Here is a 24,589-nt window from a genome sequence, read left to right as displayed (position 1 = left end):
ATTACACCCCCCCCCCATCTTGCCCCACCCTGACAGATAATGTGGTTGCTCAGTTGCCAAGGCAACGCTCAACATTACATGTTGGTTCTGCAAAATCGGAGGTGTAAAGTCACATGATCTTATCGGTGACAATATTTCTATGAAGCTGGAGTGACTTGCTTGTTACGTGAGATGTTGCTGGCTGTTTTTCTGAAGCAGGTGTTGTAGGTGCTTAGTTTTTTATTTGTTTTAATGTGTGGGAAGGAGGTCAGATGTAATGCATGCAAGCTCTAGCGAATCTCAGAGGCTGCCATCGTCTTTTCGCAAGCGGTAAAAGACGCAGCGGCTTCTCTGCAATTTTAATGTCATGCCTGCAGCAGCATTTTCTTTTTTTTTTTATTTTGGCCAAAATTAGTTGAGCATAGGAAGCGCAGTGCGTGGCACATTTGTCTTGTTCCTCTTTCCTCTCCCACTCGTTTTTTTTTTTTTCTTCCCCCTAAGGCCGTGTGTGCAACTTGGCAACATGAATCATTTCACGGCTAATGTAGCAAAAAAAAAAAAATTGGGTTCATCATGTTATATTCTCGCATTGAAATAAATATTCATAAATACTTCATCTGTTTTTGTTCATGATGCAGAAAGCAAATAAAGCTTCCAGGCTGTCTGTGTCCTGGTCACGGGGTGAAAAATGGGTTCAGGGCTCGGGCCCGGGAGCCTTTTACGGTACGGAGAATGTCAGCTATGAGCGACCACTTGACACCGTTGAGCTGCCAGGCCGTCTGGTGGATCTGGAATGACTGGAGTGGCGGAAGTGTTATCAGCATGTAGTATGTGGAAAATGTGACAAAATTACATACAATTGTTCTTTTCCATCTTTTTTTTTTTTTACAAATCGAACAACTTTTCTGGTTGTACGTCCGAGCCGGAGAATTGATCATATTTTTTTTTCCTTTCACTTCCCGTGTATGTAGCGATATCAGGTGCTCGGAACGCTTCAACTATCGGAAATCTTGAGTGTCTCGGCGAGCTAAAGCGAGAGCGCCGATGTCATGGAAACTTTTTGACCTGGTAAAACATCCCATGGAGAGTTTTAACACGACGTCTGCGCCCCTTTTTATTCCGTAAACGAAGCTTTTAATGCTGAGTTTTTAAGCCCGGCACTCTATTTTGTTTTTGTTAGCAGGACGTCTTTTATAGTCTCAATTTCATTTTGCACATCAGTGCATATATTTAAATATTCAAAATGGAACAAGCGTAGCAAGAAAAAGTTGACTGAGACCTTGCGAACTAAACCGATTTGTAATGGGGGAAGCATGTGACGTGTTTTTGGAATCATTCTTTTTGTGCGCCAAACAAAAGCGAGTGAATGAGGCTCAATGTCTTTGGTTTTTAGTCAACGGGACGAAAATGTTTTGGACACACACGCCGAGGCCGGAACAAAACGTCTCGTGCGGCGCAGGGTGTCGGATTGTGTCTGTCTGTGTACAACCTGCATGTCTGTGCGTGTGTTTTTCTGCCCATGGGTGTGTGTTCCCCCTTGTTTAGCTGCTTGGTGGGAAAGAAGGATTGAGAAGGGGTTGTGGGGGGCTCATTGGGAGAAAAGGGGGGGGGGGTCGAAGGACAAGCGATACAGCTGTTTTCCCTGCAAGCTCAGCTGTTGCACCTCTTCCGTTTCGTCCTTGTGCATGGACAGGCACAAACGCAGACGTACATCTCAGACACACAGACACACACACGTACCTTAGTGAGACCAAAGTTGTAGTTTTACTTCCTTTTGACTTGGTTGTCGCATATTTGAGGAGTCTGTCCCGAAAGAGGTGCAACAAAAAGTAACAAGCGTCATCGGTCCTAGTTGCATAAATTCAATAGAAAAAATAAATAAATGCGTTTAATATTTAAATCGTTTCTTGGTTAGCTCATGTAAAATTAATGTGAGGTAAACAAACACATACTGATTTTTAAAATCAGACGAATCCTTTTTAAATGCAAGAGACCCTAGAGGGTTTATTTTTTTAAATAAATCAAGAAATGACAATGCTCATGACGAAGCCGTAAAGTGCCAGCAGCAACGCGGCTACCTTTTGTGTCGCAAGATGTAATAGTGCATTTTAGAAGACCCCAGAGGCCAGGCGGTGCCATGTTAGAGGAAGTCATGCGTGTCACGCCGCAAATCGAAGAGCCTTGTGATCTCCGGATTGCTCAATTAAGCAGCTTCAAAGCTATCAAAATAACCTTCCAAAAGAATTTCAAACGTCTCGGGGTCAAACCCCGACAGCAGCTTCGCATCCAAACCGTCCGTTTTTATTCATTGACCAAACTGAGCTCAGTCGACACCGTTTATTTGCACGCTGAGGTCTGTCAAGTCGAAACAAGTCGTGCCTTTTTAAATCGGCGTCTTACACAAGAGCCCCGAGGGCACACCCGGAACCCCGTCCTGGGAAAACCATCTCAAGTTCCGATTACCCGGACGGCGTGAGCGTAAACACCTCCGGGCTGTCGGCTTTCTCAATATGCCAAACGTTTTGTTGCTTATTGAGCAAGCCTGCGCTTTCTAAACTCGCTGAACTCTTCCTCGCTAATGAGGTCCAAAACAAACGACGTGTCATAATAGTCTGATTAGATTTGGAGTTCTCCACTGACTTTTCCGACTCTGGTTGTAAACAAAGCTCCAGAGTCGTACCAGCGTGGCAGTGTTGACATTAGTCAATCCTCGGAGACTCATCGAGGAAGACATCGAGATGCTATCTTGTTTCCTCTGACCGCATCGTTGCCCTGCATTGTTCCGCTTGCCCTTTCCTTGTTAACAGCCCGCGCACTGCCACCGTTTCCTCCCCCTCCGTCCCCCCCTCCCTTTTCCCTTCATTCATCTGTCAGCGTTGCTCTCGTCAGTGGACTTGAACTCGGGCTCGCCGCCCGCCCGCCCAGGCAACAAATCACACGGCAGCGCTCGGCCACATGCCGCCGCTTACAAGCTTGGCAACGTGTCAGCGTGTCTTATTTACTGCCAAGCAGAACTGAAAGGGGGGGGGGGGGGCGAGTGAGACTTAAGTCACCAATTCCAGTGAGATATGTTGTGCAAGATTGTACGACTTGACTTATGACTTGCTTCACTCGAGTGATGAGTTTGGAACGACCTGGTTGAAATTTAGGAGGGGACTCCACACTTGACTGGAGACTTGAAACTTAAATGTTGATTCAAACGACACTGCACTGAATCGTCCGAATTTCACAATACTGAAAAGAAATAACTCGAAACTGGTTATTGTTAACATCCCAGCCGTTTTCTTTTGGCCTTCTCGTCCTCCAACGACAGAGGCGGGCCCGAGCCCTTTCGCCAAGGTTCTAATTATCAAAAGCAGAGATCTGTTAGCGACGGAGGCAGGAGGAAAAAGAGGGGGAGACGCACGTCTAAAAAAAGCATAATCACACCCCATGGTGCAAGCGGCTGCCAGGATACGGATTTAGAAGCGGCAGAATTTCCCCAACTTGCTGGATAAACTACTTTGTCGGGCTGCGTAAGAATACCTCGACGTGACACAAAGCTGCAAACTCAGTTGGCCTCACATTTAGTGGTTTTATGATTTTTATACATGTATTTTCTGTCATTCTGACTTCTGCGTTAGCATCGGCTAGCTATTGCCCTTAAAAACCGACTCAAAGGCCTTCACGTGCCCGCAGTTGATAAACGTTTATGACATCCACTAATCTTTACCCCCAGGAAGCCTAAGAAAAAACTAAAAAAAAAAAAAAAAACTAGCCTCATGTCCCAATTGCTCAATGAAGAAATCTTAGCTAGACAAAGAAACACGGCGGGAGGTAGCAATCGGCAACATCCAAAGAAAAAACGGGCGTAGCTTTTAACGAGCTAGCAAGTGCTCTCCGGAACACACTGACCCACTTTTTTTTTTTTTTTTTCCCCCTGCGTGACTTTGGCGCGTTTGTCGCCGCATCACGTCCCGCTGCAGCCAGACTAAACAATGCGCGCATGCATGCATAGCGTGTTTCCTTGACACGCGCCTAATGACGGCGGCATGTTGCGGGCTATTCTCAATCTTTTCCGAAACTGGTCCTTATATTATCCCAACGTCCGCTCGTCCATTTTGTGAATGCAAACTCGCCAGCAATTTGATAGGCGACGCTCCAAAGGCCCTCCGGGTGCGAACGTCATCCCCTTCTCGCACTCCGTGACCTTTCGCCGGAAGCGCCAAAGCTAAACTTCCATCGAATTTCCCTCCCAGGCCTTAAATGGCCTAATCTCATGTTTGTGCTCTTGGACTTGAGACACATAAAACATGCAAATGGGATTAAGGCTGTGTGAAAACCATCTGGGCGTTGTCGACACACGTTTATGGCTACCTTGGAATAATATCATAAAACAACGCTAGGCTAATCATTAGCTACCAGTCACACCTATTTTTTTTTTCGTTTCAAATTTACATTCATTCAGAATTTTGAAATTTTCTGCCTTTTTACTCCCTCCCAACTTTTGACCCTTGCCTTCTCTGACAGTTGTACTTTGCATTAGCAAAAGATCAATCCGCTAGCTTCTGAGATGAGATTGACAGCTGTTGAGAAAAGACGTGTTGTGCTTTTTTTTTTTTTTTTTTGGGCTGATCGGAATGCGAAGGCTTGGTCATGGAATGCGTAGTCACATGCGCCCGCTCGGCCTGTGAGTAACAACAACTCGCAGCCAGTCTACAAGTGTGCGAATGTCATTTAGCAGCCTGGCTTCAAATCTCCTCGACAAGCCTTGGCACGCACGCCTTGCGCTGTTTGTCACCGATAGTTTATTATTCTATTTGCGTGGCGGTTGAGTTTGGCTCCAAAGGCCGCTGACTCACAAGGAGAAGGCGGCTGCTTTGTGTGGGACGCAAAGTGGCCCGGGATGGTTACTGATGAGTAGCGAGCAAGCTTCATTAGATGTTGACGCTTTCTCACTCGGGCAATCTGTGTCTGACAATGATACACGCACGCTAATGTGTTTTTCAGGCTCAAAGAGGATGTATTTTTATTTTTTTCCTACCCAAAGTGAAGTTAAAAAAGATGTAAGGTATTAGAATATTTTTTAGAATGGGACAGTTAAATACAACCAATACAAAATAAGCTGCTGTAGGTCACGACTCACACTTTTGACGCTCACACGTGGACACATAAATTTTTTTTATTGCATTATTGTTATTTTGTATCTTTTTATCTCACAGAACTCAATGTATTAAAAAGTATTTTTTCCATATTTCCGTGAATGCCAGGGTCAGCCGCAGTTTACTTTCTTAATCCCGTGTTTGTTCTGCTCACGGGCTTTGTATCCCTCCTCCATCCCTCATCTCCTTCTGTGATAACAACCTGAAGGGGATGAGGGAATCTTAACCCCCAGCTGATGTCCAAAGGCCTGCCAGCATGCAGAATTTATCTGCAGCTGCTTCCCCTTCACTCCCTCAACCTCCCTCATTTTGCACGTCAAGCCAACACGTTGGATTCCTTTGGACGCTGCGACACCTAGTGGCCAACAAGTGCTACTTCCCCTTGTCCGGACTCTGCGGTGTTTTCCAACTTCCATTGAGCCATGATATTTTTCATGTGCATTTTAGAAATTCCTCTAGAAAGATCATCTCGTGTTGAATAAGTCACACGGCAACATTTATACTGAAAAACTGACTTGTTCTTTCTCTTTTCAAGTTTCAACGCGCGTCAACAAGAGACGACTTATCAGGTCAAGACTCGCCGCGAGAGGCTGAGCTCAACTCCGGAACCATGCTCATCTGACACTCAACCGGTGAGTTGAGGAACCGCTCGGTATGCAATACTGAAGAGAATGAGATTTTTTAAATCTGTCCAGATTCTGCCAAGGTCAAAATGAAAGTTTGATATACGTTTCATGGCAGTCGTTATTCGAGCACGTGTGTCCAAGTGTAAGCCGTTTAGTGCAAATCTTTTCCTAATCTCCTTCTCGTCCTGTCATCACCTGTGCAAATTAAACTGCCGTGAAAGTGTCCATATGGCGCACACTGATCTCACCATGACCTAATCTCATTTTGTCATCTCTCCACAATGTCATCTTCGAGTGGGTGAATTTCGATTTAATGATATGAAGCTTGCCACCAGATGGCGCTGCTGCTCTATAGTGAGCGCCTCATCTGCGTTATGGTATCACTGTATGTTGGTGTGTTATTAATATTTTTTTGGGGGGGTGTCTCTCAGGGCAGGGGCGGGCTTTTGCTGCAGCAGAGCATGATGAACGACTGCTTCCTGCGCTAAAGCTGCATGCTGTGGGAATGATGGACTTCCCCAATGGCCAACCAGGCCTCGGCCCGACTGCTGCCGCCATCTCAGAGGTGAGCACGCGTAATCACACCACCAAGACATTTGAATTTTTCTGCACGTAAAAGCCCAAAAAATGGAGATGAAAGCTTTTAAGCTCCCAGCTTCTTGTTTGCACCTGTTTGAATAAATTGCTGCCATTATGATGAAACTGTGTGCGATGCAGAGGAGCAGCAGCTCAGAGTCTCTCAGTGACAAGGGTTCTGAGCTGAAGAAGAGCTTTGACGCAGTTGTCTTTGACGTGCTGAAGGTCACACCGGAAGAATATGCGGTACGTGTGTTTCTTTGTGCCGATTGGTGATGGCTATACGCCCACCTTTGATCAAACAATACAAATAAACACTATAAAATACACGCGTAAGTCCAAATGTTGTGCCCTGGCGCCCTCTAGTGGTACACATGCAATCACTGACGGTACAGTGACACATTTTTTAATAAAATATGATGCAGTTTAGGTATATTTAACTTTAAAGGATTATATATTTGTGTATATTTTTTTGCAACTGATTTTCTGGCATGTTGTAATTTATTGTAATACATTTATTATGCACAGTTCAGTTGGTTTTACCTTTGACCTACAATACAGCTGCATTTAATATTTTGGAATTATTGGTATTCCGACACTTTATTTACTTGAGTGATTGGACCTTCAGTCCAAAAATCTAGTTTCAATGAGAGTGACCTTGCTGCAATGTGAGCACACACGTTTGGCCATATTTTCAACCACAAGAGGGCACTCTCTGGTTTCTCATCCTAATCTTTATGCTATGAAAAGAGATGGCTAATTTTGTCCAACATTTTTAACATTTTTTTTTTTTTTACTGATCTCCTCCAGGGCCAGATTACGCTCATGGATGCTCCTGTGTTCAAAGCCATCCAGCCCGAGGTGAGACCTTTTATGTCTACAGACCGAGACGGCCATCATAATGTATTTAAATGGCTTGAACCCGAGTTTTGGCAAGTCTATCATTCTTGATCCTTATGTTGGAGACCTTTTAAAACTGTGGAAAAAAAGAAGTTTCATAACATGTCTTTGTATGGACTCAGCGAGAGGTTCACAAGGCAACGTTACGTGGAGCCGAGGGGAGGGGGAGGAGGCAGAGAATACTTGATTGAAAGTCTTATTTTCCACTTCCATGGTCATATAATGCAAAAAGCAGGTGCTTGTGCGCGCGCGCCTGTCTGCCATCTCAATTGTGTTCCCTGGCAGAGTAAGAGAGTATTAAATAACCGGTTGTGTAATATTCTTTTGAACTTGGCACTTGTTCGTTTTGTAGCGAAGAGCTTTCCAGCATAAAACATAAGTGAACTAGTTTGTGCCGTGCCATTTTAACATTCTAAACTGTCGTGCAAAATAAGAATCAATCTTAAGCTTGTCACAAGATTTTTTATTTGCTTGACTTTTGACGTCTATTTTTCCAGAAAATGTTGTTTCACTCCCAACATTTTCCGTTTACACGGGCTAGCTTCCACTTGTTCAATTAGAACGGATTTAAGAGGCATCCCGTCATTGTGGGGTGTTTGTTTTCTTTTGGATAAAGGTTGCAAAAATGGCAAATTTGCTTCCAAAAGGAGATGAGAGGGTCTCTTTGTTTGGTTGTTGTAAATTAAATTTCATGGGTCGTCGCGTTCCCGCCTATCTTCACATGATATCAGCGGAGGCATTTTTATATCTTGCATAAGCGACATAACAACAGCTTCCACGGGATTAAATCAAAAGTGTTCCGCGTTATTAAAAAAAAATATTCCGTCATGAAAACTAACCAACGTTTGACTTTATTGCTCCCAGGCGATTTTGTTCAATGAGAAGCACGGTGGTCTGGCCTCTGGTTTGCCTCCCAGTAGCAACGGAATAAGTGGCCTCTGAAAACCTGCATGCTCTCCTCGAACCGGTTGTCACGTCGCATTTAATTTCAGTGCCACCTTAAATTGAGACGGTTGACTGGCTTGAAAATCTCTTTGGGAACGATTCGTCATTTTTGTACTGCAGACGGTCTTGACGATGTCTTTCCCTTTCGCATGTTTGAAAGTTAATCATCTCAAGCTGGGAGTGGATGAAATATTAAGTGACAGAGAGCGTTTGCCTCCCAGTCACTCATGACCGCATCAGCCATGTGACACACTGGAAATCACGTCGATGTGTCAGGCTTGTATAAATGGAAGGTTGTGTTTCTAGAGCATGATTAATTGTGTGAAAACAAGCAGAAGAAAAATCCACCCAATTTTTCGTCCATCGCAAGGGGCAGCCATTTTTCTGAAAATGACCAATCGTGGGCATCTTCTCAGGGGGTGGCCATTTTGTCATTTCACCTGCTTTCTGGGTTTGGTCATGTGATGTTCGCAATCTGAGCCCTGATTGGTCAGTACCTGAGCAACTGTGATGGCAAAATGGCCGCTCCATGTGATGGGGAAAAAAAAAAAGATTGAATTTGTTAATTAATATTACTAAAAAATTATTGTAAAGAACATTTTTGACTTGACTTCCCCTTTAATATAACTTTTTTAAACATTCAATAAAAATTCCATGTCATTGACCTTCATGCAGACCAGTGACCCCTTTAAAAAACAAGACTTTTACAGACAGTGTAAAAAAAAAAAAAGGGGGTGGCCAGGAGTCGGATGAGCTTTCACGGCACACTAGTTGGGATTGACTGAGCTCGACAGACTGTGGCAAAGGTTGCGCCGTAGACTTGACGTGATAACACGCTCGGGATCATTTTACTGCTCTTGACAAACGATCAGTCCAGTGGCCTGTAGCAAAAAACACGGCTGGTAAAGTCATCGCCGACATTGGTGCGCACAGGAAAAGGTAATAATGTTGGCCGGGACACAGAGCAGATCTTTGCCAGAGTCCACACTTTGGAGGCAGCCGTGCGTTATATGGTTGCCCTTATCCCCATCGTAATTCTCTCTTGTTGTTTTTTTAATCCAAACAAGAGGGAACACGTCCGTCTGTTGACTTGAGGCACTAAACTCGGCAACGTCCCAAAATCTGTCAAAGGTTCTGCTGATGTTCACATAATCAACAATCCCTGTTTTCCTGCCCCCCCCTCTCTTTCCTATCTCTGGTCTCTTGCCGCAAGCGCGCTTGTTCAATCCATTTTTCCATCATACCTCCGCTCTTGTTCTGGCACGCTGCACGTTCTCAGGCCTCCCAGGGTACCCGGCGCTGCAGGTTTCCGTTTACAATGTAGACGTTGGGGGAAGGAGCCGCTGCGGTATCACTCATGAGGTCATCCGCATTTGCGGCTGTCCTGCAGCTGGTTATCTTATTCTGCAACGACTGGGTGTTTATACAAGACTTCTCACGTAGGTCCTACCGGACCAAAGTGTGTCCGTAGTAAAAATTGCTTTGACCTGCCGTCGAGAGCATAGAGCGCCTTTGTTCAGGAAATGGCATGGTTACTGGAGAGAATAATAATTAACATGGTCAGCACAAAAAAAAACCAAAATGAGCAGTTGACTTGTCTCAGCCACATCCTGGCAGGTCACGATCCTGCAAAGTCCTCCACATCCCGTGTCTGAACCCCACCACCATTTTGGACTCGGGTCTCAACTCCCTGTTGTCTGCTTTCATCATTTGTCATTGGATATTACAAACGCTGAGGTTCACACGTGGTCTAGCTCGGTAAAGTTACTTCCCACCTTTATAATTCTGTTCGACTGGACCGATGAGCTTTTTTTTTTTTTTTTTTTTTTGTAAATCATGATAACCAGGCCAGACAATTTGAAATTAAAAAGAAAGAAAAATATCTATGCTCCGGCTCCGGACGTCAATCACCCTGATGTGTTTTTTTTTTTTTTTTTATCAGGAGCTGTCAAGCTGCGGTTGGAACAAAAAGGAGAAGCACAGCTCGGCTCCCAACGTCGTGGCCTTCACCCGCAGGTTCAACCAGGTGAGCACTCTCCATCATTCGCAGCCGAGCAGATCACACCTCATCCTTCCGCCCTTGTCCTCCTTTTTGGATTATTCAAGTCGCAGGTCATCAATCCTCACTATTAACACACGCACAGAAAATCATCTGGAATTTCTTTTCTGAAAATTGTAAACGATAGAACAAAGGCTCGCTTTTTTTCAATCCCGTCCACCGAGCTGCTTTAAAACCTCCTTCAGCATAAACGAATGAGACCATCCCGCAAGTATGCGTTGCTGCTGAGCAAAGCAGTCATTGCACGGCAGATCCCAAATTCAAGATGTCGGGCGCCCCAACCCCAGCCAAGGAAAATTAGCCGCTTGGATAATGGGATTGGTCGGCCGGACTCCTGCCGAGCAGACATAATCTTCGTCCTTCACTTTGCTGGCACCGCTCTCCGCCAGGAGCGGAGCCCGGGCCAAGCAATTAAATGCGAGGCACAGATAATAATTTACAGTCCGTGTTGACGAATACACCGTGATCTGACTTTATGAGTTTAGTCACCAACGCTAATGCGGTAATGGCTTTCATCCCATAATACCAGATGCAAATGCCAACGTTCCACAAACGAAAGCACCGATAGCCGACTGCGACGCCCCCTCGCAACGAGACATAATTACATTTTCCCTATTCCATCGGCGGTTCCAGGTTATTACAAATATTAATAATTCAGTCACCTTCGGCCTTGGTTTTATTGGCCGTTCTCGACTTTCCCACTTGTCTGCGCGTTTCGGTTCAGTTCCGGTTCCACACGCCGCGAACGTGGCAGTTGAAAGCTCCATTTTTGCATTCTCCACGGAAAAACGAGTGAAGAAACATATATAGATCGATAAAATAGACAAAAACGAATAGAAGAAATCAAGATGGATTTTTTTCATTTTTGGGGCGGCAGTGGAAAGTGAATGTCGGAAGTGGCCGGATATCACTCGGCAGCTCCTTGCCGCTCCCTCGAAAGAAAAACAACCCACGGCGCTCTTTCCAGGGAAATAGAAGTCAAAAGCAGCTGTGGGGTCAGAATGTGTGCACGGCCCACGCAGAGCATCTCACCTGTGTTGGAAGAAGGAGCCGAAGTATAACATTTTAAAAGAGATGCAGGAAAAACACGTCTTCTTCAGTCTTCTTTCCATTTCGGCCTGATTGAATCAATGACTTGTTTGTATGCAGAACCACTCCACAGACTCGTACGCATTCCTTCTTGAGTTTATAAATAATGTCAACGGGTATTTATTGAAACTCTGGATATTATTTGTACAGTTTCAAACTGTTCCCAGGTGTCCTCATAACATCTGGGTGACAAGCTTTTGTCAAAATATACCATCTTCAAGCCCGCTTTTTGTTCTCATGCCAACCAGCTAGCTGTCATTCCAGCACATATTTTGCTGGGCCGATGGGGAAGGCCGACTTTTGTTGCCATGGCAACTCGATGAAGCACTTTGAAAAGAAGGACTTTGACAAATCTCACATTTTCTATTTCAGGTTTTACACCAAGGCTAAAATAATTTCTTATCATCTCCGTTTGTGTGTTTTTTTAACCCAGACCAGTTTCTGGGTGGTTCGGGAGATCCTCCACGCGCAGACGCTGAAGATCAGAGCCGAGGTGCTGAGTCTATACATCCGCACCGCCAAGGTACACACATCCCCCACCTCTTGCATAACACCACCTCAAGTCCTGGCCGTTGTTTGCATTGAAAACAAATGTCTTTACCTTTCAGAAATTGTGCGAAGTGAACAACCTCCACGCCGTCATGGCCGTGGTGTCGGGCCTGCAGAGCGCTCCCATTTTTAGGCTCACCAAAACATGGGCGGTGAGTATTTTTATCCCCATTTTAAAGACAAGTATTATTTTTGGCAGTTAGGGAACATCTTAAAAAGAAAAAGTCACATTTATTTTTATTTCATGTAAATAATGCTGTAAAGCAAAAAAAAAAAAAGTCTACATGGCTTTTAATAACGATCCAATTATTGCACCCTTCTAGTTACTGAGTCGCAAGGACAAGGCCGCGTTTGACCGGCTCGACTTCCTGATGTCCAAAGAGGACAATTACAAGCGTCTGCGGGACTACATAAGCAGCCAGAGCATGGTGTCGTGTATACCATACCTAGGTAACACACACACACACACCCTTGTTAACCACGAGGCCATAAACATCAACAGAACGTGTTGGAATGCGACAGTTGCAAAAGCGTAACACAAAATGGCATCATCGGCTTTGTCTTCCCTGCGCCGAAAAACATTCATTTGGCCGGCCGATGTTCCTTCCCGCTAGAACAAACGTATAAATCAGCGAGAAATTGGGGACTAAGCCGTCTTTCCTGTAATATTTACACCCTCTCCTCGCTTTGACGCCAAGATGACATCACGCACGGGTTTCCAGCGAGGAAAATCCTGTTGTGTTTTTAGGCTTTGCTTACTTACCGCGTGTTCTGCTTTTAGTTTGGCAGATTGTGGAGATGCGTAGTTAAATTCAGTTTTTCAGCTCTGCTCATAACAAGATCACTTTTCTGAAGAGAGGCAACGGCAGTAACGTGCGTGACCCTAAAGCCGACCTATCATTAGGCCCGGTGGACAGACCGCCGCTCTGTCTGCGCTTTTCACAGTGCCGCTCTGTTCGACGCTCTGATTAACTTGTTCCTGTTCACGCAAGTCAATCACGGGGTGCACACAGAGTCCTTCCTTGTTTGGAGTAGAATTGAGCAAGGGCTCTTTGGGGTGTCTCGCATACTGTAAGTGAATTTACAAGAACGGGCATTGCTGTGTCTGTTTAGCGGCTAGTGCTAACGCTAGCAGTCTAGCTAGCAAGCGTCTTAATTTCTCAAGCTGAACAGTAAAGGCCACACAAATGTTTTACAAAATACTTTTAATGGGACAGTTTGAATGACAATATTCTTTTTCCTTCATATAAGTGTAGCCCCCCTCCATCGTATGCAGCGTCTTATTTTTTTTTGCATTTCCAAATTAGGGCTTGAGTGGTTTTGTGGCAGTATGCATAAATATTTCCAGTTGACAAATGACAATACTGGGCAAAATATCAATAGAGAAAACTGCGTTGACCATAAATACCCGCTGATATAATAGAAAGTGGCTTTGTGAACATTTTGGCCTGAGTATTTATACGCCTGCACATTTCAGTGCCAGGAATTCCTAAAAAATGTCGTGTGACCCTGGAAAAGTATGAAACAAGTTTATTCTTTAGCCTTCCATATAAACAAAATACAGACTATTCCCAGGCTGGATTCATGCTGGAATTGCTCAAGGGAGACAATTCAGATTTTTTTTTTTCCCTGACTTGAGGTTCAAGACTGTTTCAATTCATTTGGGCATTAGAGCTCCTCGGAGTCCATCGATCCTCGCGAATGCCGTCGTTTAGTCCTCCTCGTACCTGTTCAGTGTCTAGTCAGGAATATTTTTGGGCCGTGTGAAATAAGGCTGAGTTGAGCCGATGCGGCGAGGTCCTAGTCGATGGGTCGGATCATCAGGCACACGGACTTGAGCGAGTAGAACCCCCCTCCGTATTCGGCCCAGAAGATGCCGTCTTGAAACTTGCTGCGGTAAACTCCGCCACTGTACCACACGCCGTTCAAGTTGGTCTGGCCACACGCGTTGTACCACCAGCCGCCCTTGTGGAAGTGGGCGCAGTTGCCTTGAGGAGGAGGAAGGGGAGCCATCAAGAGCAACCCAAGCTGATTCTCGCCACTTCGGCCCGGCACGTACCTGAGAAGGCGTCCTTGTCTCGGTCCAGCGTGGTGAACTGTTTGCCGTTGTGGCTGGCGAAGGAGTCGCCGGCGTTGCCCTGGTAGGCGCCCAACCTCAGGCGGTAGCCCTCGCTCTCCGACTCCAGGCGGAAGCTTCCGTACTCGGCGTAGACCTTCTTGCCGTTCCAGTCCTCCAGCTCCACCATCAGTTTGTAGTCGCCCTGCTTGGCCAGGTTGTAGATGTTCTCCAGCCCGAGCCAGTGTTCGCCGTCAATGTTGCCAAAGCCTCTCTGCGAGGTTCAGAGTGAGAAATCGGATTTTTGCGAAAAGAAATCATTCGTTTTCGTTCAAGGCTCCAGAGGTGTTAACCAACCGATAATTCGACTCGCGGAGATGTGAATGTAATAAAGCCGAAGCTCGTCTTTCGGGATTTCAGCGCGGCTCAACTTAAGTAAATTCGCAGCTGCTCAAATGACTCTCTCGCTGCGCTGCCAGACGGCGGCATTGATTTCTAAATGTACTTTCTTTTTATGACACGACAGAAAACTCCTTGGGCAGACATTTTCGTGAGCCGGTTGTGTATCACAATGAAGTCAGGAAGCTAAAAGGCTGACTCGTCGGGAAGAATAAACACGCCGCCTTTCCATCTCGACCTACCGGCACTTTGCTAAGTCTGTATATTTGCGTTACGGTGCCTGGCCGCGACTGCGCTTTCTTTGAAAATATGCAGCTAAACTGTTTACAGTCACGGAACACGCGTTCGTTTAGTGGCCCCGAAACGAACCCGCCATCCATCCATTTTTCTGAAGTCGTCATTAAAGCTGAGCTGGGACTTGAAGGTTCAGACCTGAGACTTACTCATGACTTGGTCCCACTTACCTTGTAGTTCTCCCAGTTGCGGAAGAAATTAACCGAGCCGTCTCGCCGCCTCTGCAACACGGTCCAGCCGCCGTTGTCGAGGCCGTGCTCGCACCAAACTTGGATGAGCCGCTCGCTGCCATCGGTCTTGAGCAGGTACATCCCGCTGGTGGTGTGACCGGCTTTCCGTACCTGGAAACAGTCCTTGAATGGACCTGAAGTTGAACAAAAAAAGGAAATCAAATTTAACCCTGTACTCTCACAAAAATTAATAATGCTATAAAAGAGACCCTCGAAAAACAAATCAAGACAATCGTAATTAAATACAATATGAAATAAATAAAATACATTGCCATATAGTATAAACAAATAATATATTGATCATAAAATATGTAAATGACTAAAACAAAAGCCAGTATAATAAAATTGAAATCAAAAATTGAAGATTGAAATCGTAAATCTTAAAATAAGTAAAATGAAACCCAATTAATCTGCCATCTAAAAATAAATGATATGCAAAGAATGCAAAAACCTGAAAAAAAACACAATACCATAAAATCAACAAAATGAATCAACCTAAATATAAATGCAATAAAATACTAATAAATAAGAAAAAAATGTAATATGTATATTATATATAATTAATTATAGCGCGATATAATTCAAGTACTTTGATGAATAATGTAAAAATATTTTAAAAAGTCAATTTCGTCAGAATCACGACCCGTCTTTCAATAAACCAAGGGGAAAAAAAAGTGTCAGTGTCTGGAGGGGATGCAAAACATCTCCTTTCAGCCACAAGCCATCCAAACATCCTGTCGTCTCAAGCCATCCAAACACACTTTTGATTGTTGTGCAAATGAATATTCACAAGCGGGTTGCCATCAAGCCGAAACAGCTGAATCATCCCACCGCGTTTCCTCCGTTTACCCTCGTGTGAGTGTTCATAAACTAGCATGAACACGGGTGTTGGTGAAGTTCCAGCTTTAATATCACTAAAAACCTTCTGCAATGTCAAACTTGAGGATGCTTTAGTTTTATGCCGCTCGCTTTCTTGTTACATAAATACGCTCGTGTGGACTGGATGCTCAAAACCCTCGTAAGGATTTGTTCTTGGATTGTTTTTGGACCAAAATCTGCCGTAATTGGCTACACATGCTCAGTGAAGGACGGCCAATGGAGGACTGGATGATTTCACGGTCTCACTTGCATGCCATCAAATGTGTTTTTGTCTGCACGCTCAAAGAATATTCAAGATGGTGGTCTGTCAAAAGTGACTAAAGCAAGACATTTAGTTTTTTGGGCGGGACTTACTCCCTCCGAGTCTTCTTGCATGCTCTATAGGGTTTAAGTCTGGGAATTGAGTTTTTTGGATGCCGTGACTATCGTAAAGTGAGGAGACTGGTACCTACCGTCAGATGTGAGAGTCCCCTGCGGCGGGGGAGTTTCCATTCCAAACGGGCTCTGAGTGGGCGAGTTTGTTCGCGACCCTCGCGAAAACGCCCTCTTGTTGTGGTCCCGCTGGATTTCATTAGTGAAGCGGTTGTTGATGGGTATCGTCTGCGGCACCACCTGAACCAGCGGCGGCACGGCGGGCATATCGCCGCGCCCCGCCGGTCTCAGGCATCGCTCCTCCAGAGCCGAGATGAGAACGGACTGGTTGTTGACCACCCCGGCCATGGTGGCGAAGCGGACCTCCAGCTCCCTGTACCTGGAGTTGAGCCGTACCATCTCGGAGGTCACGTTAAGGACGCGGTTCTCCAGTTGGGCCAGCTCCAGGGAGTTGTCCCGCTTCCTTATGATCTCATGCAGCAGCTGCATGTAAAGCTGGGTCACCCTGGAGTTCATGTTCCTGCTCTCTTTCCTCAGCAGCTTCATCTCGTTCACCAGGTTGCCGTCCACGTCCACCACCAGCTGCAGCGTGTCGATCTCACGCCGCTGTTTGCTCAGAACCTCCCGCACGTCCGCAAGGTCCATGCGGGTCACTCTGTCCTTGTCTGGCTCGGGGCCGGTGGAGCTAGCACAGATCGGACCTAAACAAATTTCAGTGAGACCTTCGGTACTGCTTCAGACCTTTAAAAAAAGTTTCAAACCTGTAATTTTCTGCTCAGGAACTAGGAAGGTGTAGGAGCACTTTTTGGCATCGGGATCCGCGGGAGCTCTTTTACTTCTGTGAAAAGACGTCTCTTTGGTCGTCCGGGTTTCCCTGGAGTTCCCGCAGGAACTTCCCTCCCACAGGGAGAGGCAGAGTAGAGCGCACAGGCTCCACATCAGACCCCGCATTGCTGTTTTGGTGGATTGATGGACAGCTACTCACGCTCCCCCTCCTCCAAGGCCCCCCAGGCCCGCCTGCACGGAGACGAGACCATTAAAGTTGAGAGGTTCTCCAAACGTAGCCCGTGAGTCGTAACTTTGGCTTCAGTGAAATAATCCGTGATAAAAATATAAAATTAGAAGCGACTGGTTTTGAGGAAAGCGCCGTGACAATGAAAAGTCAGAAAAGTCACCAATTAGTCTTTCTCCTCATCGAGATTCTATTCCTGTTTTCCGACCGGCACAGAAACGCTGACGCCACCCCACTTAGCTCCCCCGGCCCCGCTCTTGACTTCTTCTAAATCGGCTGCATCGCTCTTGACAGTCAGTCCTGACTCATCGCAAAAACCACGAAACCCGGTCCCTTCTGTGTCTCCCCTCATGACGCAATTGTGGTTCTTGAGGGGGCCTTTTTATTTTAATTGTATGGAGAAAAAAAAACTCCTAAATGAATTATAGGACAATGTAGCTGAACGGCCGGAGTTCATATTGTCCCTTTTTACCGTTTCGCAGGCCGTTTCTTCTCCCTTCTTTCCTCTTTTGCGGTTTCCAGCTAAATCACTTAGACTGAAAGCAATTTGGCACACATCGGGGAAACTCGATCCCCGTTTGTCTCCCGAATAGCAATAAGATTAATTCCATCTCTCGTCTTGTTCGTCACTCTTGACAAAACGCGCGTGTTCAATAACATGGCTGTGAAAGCAGCAAAAAGCAGCGTGGAACAAAGCAGCCGCCGCAGGACTCCAACCCCGCCCGCCTTACAGTATATTTTGGCAACACGGACCTCGTCATAAGTCTTTCAAAGTGCACAGCGGGGTCCTCAACCTTCTAACAGTTATTAACAGGCCTCTTCTCCCGGCTCGCTATTTCTTCACTGCATTCGGCCGACTGTAGTTCATCTACCTCCTTTGTACTTTTGTCCTATGGGGATTTTCAATCTTTTGTAGTTTAACACTTTATTTTTTTTTGCTCGGACTTAAGTTCCAGGCCATTTCTCAATGAGTTAAAAAAAAAAAAGACAAAAGTGATGCCGCCCACCCGTGGTTTAACACCACTCTATGATTGCCAAGTGTCATCTATTGATGTTTTTTTTTTTCCCCCTGTATATCTTTAGCTTCAGACCTTATGGCTAAGACTTAAAAAAAAAAAAAAAAAAAAAAAAAAAAAAAAAGACAAGTTTGCAGAAATACTCATTCAATCAATTTGACAGAGTGAAAAATGGCCGTGGCAGAGGCGAGCTCTTTTAGTTCTTGAGATTTATGGACCCATTTAAAGCTTTTCCACCCAACTTGTTCACAATGAAAGCAAGTCTTTGTCTCTGAGAGCATAAACTTGCGTTTTTTCCCCCCGCAGCCGTCCTTTATTAATTAAAGAGTTCAGTAGCAGCTTTTTGGACTACATAATGGTTTAAGTTGTTTTCCTGCCCACTCATTTGCATATCATAAGAAAATGTAAACTCTTCAATGTGTTGCCTCATTGCTGAGGAAAAATGGTTTTGGCTTAGAGTATTGGAAATAATAGTTCACGTATGTTTGTTGTCGGGGAGTAGGGAAACAAAATTGCTTAAAACTGCAAAATCTTCGAGACTCTTTCTCCTATTTGGTTTACATCATAAGCAATTTATTGCGTTATGAATAGGACTAATTCTACTTTGGTTAACAGTATAAAAATAGTTGGAAGACAAATGTCAATAAACAACAGATAGATCAAATCCATTCACCCTATAAACATGAACTAAACATGCTTTCGTTTTCTTTAGTGGACCGCCAAAAATGATGTGGCGGGCCGTTTCTGGCCCCCGAGCCTCGAGTTTGATGCTGGTGATATAGGCTACATCCTTTTTGAGTCAGACTCATTCATTACATGTTTTATGGACACGAGATCATTTTTCAAGTCTTGATGCATTTTCCACCCATCAGGCTCTGTAGATTGTTCCATGCACCAATCCCCACTGTCTGCAGTGATTTACCAAAGCTGTAACCTGGGAAAAATGTTTTTTTTTTTATAGCCCGTATTCTGTATTCCCCAGCAAAAAAAAAAAAAATCCCCATCTGGATTTTTGACAACAAAAGTTCCTGCAATCCACAACAGATGAACAACAACAAAAATCAATCGTGTCGATCTGTCGTCCAAACTTTTGATTACGACATCTTGTCACCAGCCAACTGTTTGTGCTACACGCAAACCGGCTCTCTCCCTCTTCTTGCCGACACAGATGTGACAGCATAAATAGTGTTGGAGCAGTCTGAGGAGAAAAAAAAAAAAGTGTCTGTAAGCAGACGAAAGCCAGCATGAGGTGAGCCCAGCACGCCGGCTGACCTTTTTCAGCCCCCAAAAAAATGCAGCCTACTAAAATGAAAAATACCTCCCAAAGAAATTAGCCATCGTCACCAGCGTGGGACGGAAAATGCTTTTGTGTTGCCTTATGAGTGCCAGTGTTTTATGTCTTGCTGTTTAACGCCACATGTGGGACGTATTTAAAAAAAAAAAAAAAAAAATCAACTACGAAGGGTTTGCTTCACAAAAACGGGATTTGAGCCAACAGCCGTGTCGGAGGCCTTCCCCGGGGATTTAAAAATGAAAGATGGTGGTGGGTTAGAATGGACATGTTTTCCCAGATTAAGTGGCTCACTTTGGAGTTTACATCTTTGGCTACTAAGTTGTCCCTCACTTTGGCAGCACCCCCTCACATGTTTTCCTTCTTCTTGTAGTGAAACCCAAAACATGTTTCTTGATGGTTAGGTCAAAGGTCGTTACGCTAGATTAGGGTGCAGCCCCACCCTTCCTCGAGCTAACCCCTTCCTTGCTCCCCAACACCCATCTGCTGCTTCAATCAATCGCACTTTTGTGGAGAGAGTCTGTCAACTTTTGAGGGGGAAGCCCGAGTTCATTTAAGGAGTTGGACTGAGCCGGTGTCTGATTCTGACGTAATAAAAAAAAAAAACATTTCAACATAAAAATGAAAATTGACTAAATAAAATCAAAATATAGCACAATAGCAAAGGTTTTCAAAGATGAATAGCCATTTTTGTGCTCTTTTCGGTCAACAGCGGAAACTGACGTTAGCCGTGCTACTTAGCTAGTTAGCTGCCTTAGTAGCCAGATTATCTTAATCATTTAGCCAAATTTAGACATGCTAACTCTCGCCGTTGGCTACTTTCTGCTCCTTTTGTCAAAATCGCTTGTGACTTTTCTACTTGGGTACATTTCAAAGTTGAATTCATAAGCTGTACTTCTAAGTACACAATGAGAGCACTCTCGCTAGCTCACAGCTGCCTACTGTGTGCTTGCCTTAAACACACACGGGGCATTGTATCAAAAGCTGCTAAATAGTGGAAATTCCCTCTTTAGGAGCCCCTTGTGGTGGGTTCCCCCCTCTTGACGTCATATAGCGAGTGACGCCGGGAAGGTGAGCCTCGAGCCGGCCGGGGATCCGGGTTTGTCTGGAGAACCGGGAAGGGAATTGTAAGCCTCCGGTATTGTTTCTCCTCACCGAGCGCTAATGTTAGCGGTGAGTTAAAAGTTTCCATGACTGCCCCGCCGCGCATGCTTGGTTGGATTCCTCCTCCTAATCCTGTGATGACCTGTTCTGTCAACTGTGTCCAGGCTTCTCATTAGAGCTGCTATAAACAAGACCGGATTTACACTATGGGTCCAATCGAACAATTTGAGGTCTGGTATGTTATTAGAACGTATTTCCATCTACGATAAACGATTTTTAAATGAGCATGATGGACAATTTGAATGATGGACACACCTCTGCTGTAATTCGGACTATATTTAACACCTTAGCCATCTGTCAGGTATCGTCGTCCACGAGAAGGTTCTCACACCGAACCTGAGGTCAAGCGTTGCAATTACTCAGCCGGCGCAACCTGAGCGAGCTATCAATCTTCCACCCAACTTGCTAACCGACGCCGAAAGCCGGTGACGCGCTCACCGAGCGTCTTATAAACGACTCGAAGGTCAAGAGATTTGCGGTTAGCGTAGCGAAGCTCGCAGTGACCCGCAGTCTCAGGTGAGGGCTGGAATGTCTTGGATGTTCGTCAAGCATCTGCTTCCTCTTTTTTATATCTGCGTCTTCTCTTACACTCTGGTTTTCCAGACTTATTGGAGCTACGGATAAATATTAGGATTTACTGGAGTCTCTCAGAGCGCAAGGTCTTTCTCCCGCTTACCGTTTTACTCCATATTCGAAAATCCTGTCCTGGTTGTTGACAGCAATCGCAGATGTGCTTTTATTTTTTTGAGCGGAAAGTTTTCCACCACAATTTGCTATCAATTTGCTTGATTTCTAACCCCATCAAATAGCGAGGCTTCACTATTTTGCCATAATGTCACCTGGAATAAAATCAGCCCGGCCTCAGCTGGTTCTATGGCTTTAAGAAAACCAAACAAGATTTCCCAATCTCCACCATCTGATCGGGTCAACCTTCCTCAAGTGTTATGGCAGGAATGTTGCTTCCTTCCTCTTGTGTTTTTCCTCTCGCTGTCGCTGCTAGGCAGCCGCATATTAAAAAGCCACTTCATGATTCTTGCGTGAATACCGGTCTGCATTGACACAGATGTCCCTGGTGCAGTCACGTGTGTTCCTGCGCCTGACACCGTTCTCCAGAAGATAATTCCTGCTAAATAGTTTTATCTGCCACACACACACATGCACTCTCTTGTGAACATATGCTCATACCTTTTTTCTGAGCAATGAAGTGGCACGTCCTGCAGTTAGGGTTTGACGTGTGCGCTGTGTTGTGATTTCGGCGAGCGTCTGGGATTCATCTCGGTCTTCTCCTTTTTTGCCCTCCCTGCTGCTGACAAAATCGACGTGCCACCTTACTTCCCAAAGTTGCACGCCGGGCGGGCCAAGTTTGAAAAGCCGGCTTCTCGCACAGACTGAACTCTTGACGACGGATGCCTCCAGTTTTTTCCACAAAGGATAGGGGTGATTTAAGGAGGGAGGGAAGAGGAGGAGGAGGAGAAGAAGGGGTGTGGGAGTTCCACGTTGCCCCCCTTTTCTTTTTACCCGTCTGTTTTCTTTGGAGCGGTCCGGCCTACTTCTGATGTCACTGATTAGGGGGAAAAAAAGGAATAACAATTTTTAACTCGCTACATGGTCCAAAAAAAAAAAATCTCATTGTAATCACTTAAGCAACAGGTGGCGCTATCTCCCCTGAACCGTCATTTGACTCTGAAGAATCAAAAAGGAGAATCAGTAAATCTAAATTTCTTTGAATTGAACCTAAATCAGTTGTTGGATCTTGTCATGTAAGATGCGTTTAGCTTTAACAACTGTTGAGCGTTTTCGAAGAAGGATAATCCGACAATCGGCCCTTTGCTGCTCTTGATTGGAAGCGGCGGAATAGCCTTCAAATCCGACCCAATTATCGGTGTACTATTACTCCAATTTACCTGATTGCAGCTCTTCCAGCCTCCTGTTTGCCCACTTTTCGACGAGTACATGCTCGTTTTTCCAAATTAAAGTCGGCGGTACCGCAGGGCGACTGATTAGTGTTGTCTGGCCCCGCCTCCTCTCCCCCTTATCAACACAGTCATCTACTTCCAACAAAACCGCAGACGGGAACGTTTTTCTTTCTGTTTCACAGACGGTGATATTCCATGACCTCATTCATACTTTCTGCACGTTTTGCCACTTGCAATCACGTTTCAACAAAAAGGGCGAAAGTGTCGACGTGTTTGGTGGAACCTGCGGGATCGCGCACCTCCGTTTGTGTTTTCGCTCACTTTCACCTCATCCGGCACCAACTGCTTCTCTTATGTGGATAGGCTAGGAAGAAACAAGCTGAGGTGCAGCTGACATGTGCGATGAGTTGCCTTCCATCTGCTCTCAATTTTATTTTTAAAGGGGAGATATTCTGGAAAATTGACATTTATTGGCTTGGATGTTGTGTCTTGCTCACCCATCTTGATTGTAGCCGTTGGTTTTCAATGCCTTTGCTCTCGTAGCAATATTCAAAGCCCGCCCCAGTTGTCATGGTGACATAATCCAGACAGTCACTCGCTAGCATGAGACGGATCCACCCCCGAAATCAAGCTAATTTTGTTTCCAAGAAATATGCACTAAAAAAATTGTATCCATATTTTTTTTTAATCATCGAGTTATTTTCACCAAAGTATCCAAGAAAAAAAAATCTGATTAATCTCTCTGGGAATGGCAAGTAGCCGTTTCCGGCCTGTGGGACTTTGTGTTAATATTTACGTCATGTGAGGTGAAGAATCAAAACCAGCGAGTCCAAGGCGAAGGAAAAATTGAGGGAAGATTTTTAACAACACGGCAAGTTGGCTGACTGCACTCGCTCTTGGCTCGTGACTCCGTTAGCGCTCCCTGTCTTGTTTGTGTATTTATCTTTGCTTTGTAATGAGCGAAACTCCAAAAATGTGTGTTTTTGTTACACCGCCAACAGATGGCCCTTTTGGCTTTAACCCGATGAAGCTTAACCCGACTCCTTCTTCTCTCTCAGGGATGTACCTGTCCGACCTGACCTACGTGGACTCGGCCTACCCCTCAACGGGGAGCATCCTGGAGAACGAGCAGCGGTCCAACCTGATGAATAACATTCTCAGAATCATATCGGACCTGCAGAGATCTTGTACCTACGGTGAGCTGGCTCCCGTATTCATCCAAACTCCGCCCCCTGACCGTCTCCACGTCTCTTTTCAGATATCCCGCTGCTGCCTCACATACAAAAGTATCTCAACTCGGTCAGGTACATCGAGGAGCTGCAGAAGTTTGTGGAGGACGACAACTACAAGTAAGTTGGAAGCATGCAGAGTCACCCGGGCCCACAAAACCTATTTTCACCAATGTCCAGGTTGTCGCAGAGGATCGAGCCCGGCACCAGCACGCCGCGCGCTAACGCCTCCAAAGAGGATCTCGCTGGTGAGTGTCGGGGTACTTTGACTTTGGAGTGCCTCCAACTTACGGTTCTCCGTCCCACACAGGCCAGGAGGCATCCGCGTCCCCTCTATGCGGCCGCAAGTGTTCGGTGACGGCCGAGGGCGCCAAAGTCCCGGCCACGCCCCCCTCGCCGAGGAACCTGCTGCCCTACGGACACCGCAAGTGTCACAGCCTAGGCTACAAGTGGGTCTTTACACACTTTTTTTTTTTCCCTCATCTGCTCGGTCAGCCAGTACTGATATTTATGCCTCGTAGTTTCATCCACAAGATGAATACAGTGGAGTTTAAAAGCGCCACCTTCCCCAACGCCGGCTCGCGCCACCTGCTGGACGACAGCGTGATGGAGAGCAACAGTCCCACCCGGGGCCAGGCCGAGAGCTCCACGCTGTCCAGCGGCATTTCGCTCGGTGAGCAGCATAAAATTGCAGATTTTTCTTATTTACAAAAATCCCTTTTTTTTTTCACACTCCCCACGATTCAGTCAATTTTTCCGAACAGTATTTTACAGGAATGCATTTTTTCTCTCTCTCGACGCAGGCAGCAGCGAAGGCTCAGAACTCAGCGAGGAAGTGTCGTGGCCGGCTTTCGAGAGGTAAGACCC

The 24,589-nt window shown here is 45.5% G+C and overlaps 2 protein-coding genes across 4 annotated transcripts in view; one reads left to right on the top strand and one right to left on the bottom strand.

Annotated features, from left to right (window-relative positions):
- ralgps2 (Ral GEF with PH domain and SH3 binding motif 2) overlaps positions 1-24,589 on the top strand; it is a 32,538-nt gene that overhangs the window by 2,544 nt on the left and 5,405 nt on the right. For 2 of the 3 annotated variants that reach the window (XM_037250359.1, XM_037250357.1), the window contains exons 2-15: positions 5,656-5,752; positions 6,178-6,311; positions 6,464-6,568; positions 7,133-7,183; positions 10,110-10,193; positions 11,749-11,838; positions 11,924-12,016; positions 12,188-12,314; positions 23,552-23,689; positions 23,752-23,842; positions 23,903-23,970; positions 24,033-24,171; positions 24,244-24,395; positions 24,526-24,580. In XM_037250359.1, coding sequence (XP_037106254.1) covers positions 6,252-6,311; positions 6,464-6,568; positions 7,133-7,183; positions 10,110-10,193; positions 11,749-11,838; positions 11,924-12,016; positions 12,188-12,314; positions 23,552-23,689; positions 23,752-23,842; positions 23,903-23,970; positions 24,033-24,171; positions 24,244-24,395; positions 24,526-24,580 — 1,253 coding nt within the window. In that variant the 5' untranslated portion in view covers positions 5,656-5,752; positions 6,178-6,251. The remainder of the gene's footprint in view (positions 1-5,655; positions 5,753-6,177; positions 6,312-6,463; positions 6,569-7,132; positions 7,184-10,109; positions 10,194-11,748; positions 11,839-11,923; positions 12,017-12,187; positions 12,315-23,551; positions 23,690-23,751; positions 23,843-23,902; positions 23,971-24,032; positions 24,172-24,243; positions 24,396-24,525; positions 24,581-24,589) is intronic. The other variant, XM_037250358.1, reaches the window with a different exon arrangement.
- angptl1a (angiopoietin-like 1a) lies at positions 13,145-22,069 on the bottom strand. Its single transcript, XM_037250360.1, has 6 exons — positions 21,763-22,069; positions 16,856-17,111; positions 16,175-16,795; positions 14,784-14,977; positions 13,924-14,194; positions 13,145-13,852 (listed from the first exon to the last, which is right to left on the bottom strand). Exons 2-6 carry the CDS (start codon positions 17,043-17,045, stop codon positions 13,665-13,667), a joined length of 1,464 nt encoding a protein of 487 aa, XP_037106255.1. The 5' UTR covers positions 17,046-17,111; positions 21,763-22,069; the 3' UTR covers positions 13,145-13,664.

Source organism: Syngnathus acus, chromosome 4, assembly GCF_901709675.1.
Source record: "Syngnathus acus chromosome 4, fSynAcu1.2, whole genome shotgun sequence".
In the NCBI taxonomy this organism is placed as follows: domain Eukaryota; kingdom Metazoa; phylum Chordata; class Actinopteri; order Syngnathiformes; family Syngnathidae; genus Syngnathus; species Syngnathus acus.
Note: the sequence above shows the minus strand (reverse complement) of the source record. Positions and strands in the feature narration are given on the sequence as shown.

Bases quoted from the DNA above. Each gene is read 5' to 3' on its own strand.
- angptl1a (XM_037250360.1), bottom strand. From the start codon at position 17,045: ATGCGGGGTCTGATGTGGAGCCTGTGCGCTCTACTCTGCCTCTCCCTG. The intron at 14,978-16,174 runs GTAGGTACCAGT...GTTCAACTTCAG, and splicing joins GGGGACTCTCACATCTGACG to GTCCATTCAAGGACTGTTTC. The intron at 13,853-13,923 runs GTACGTGCCGGG...CTCCTCCTCAAG, and splicing joins AGACAAGGACGCCTTCTCAG to GCAACTGCGCCCACTTCCAC.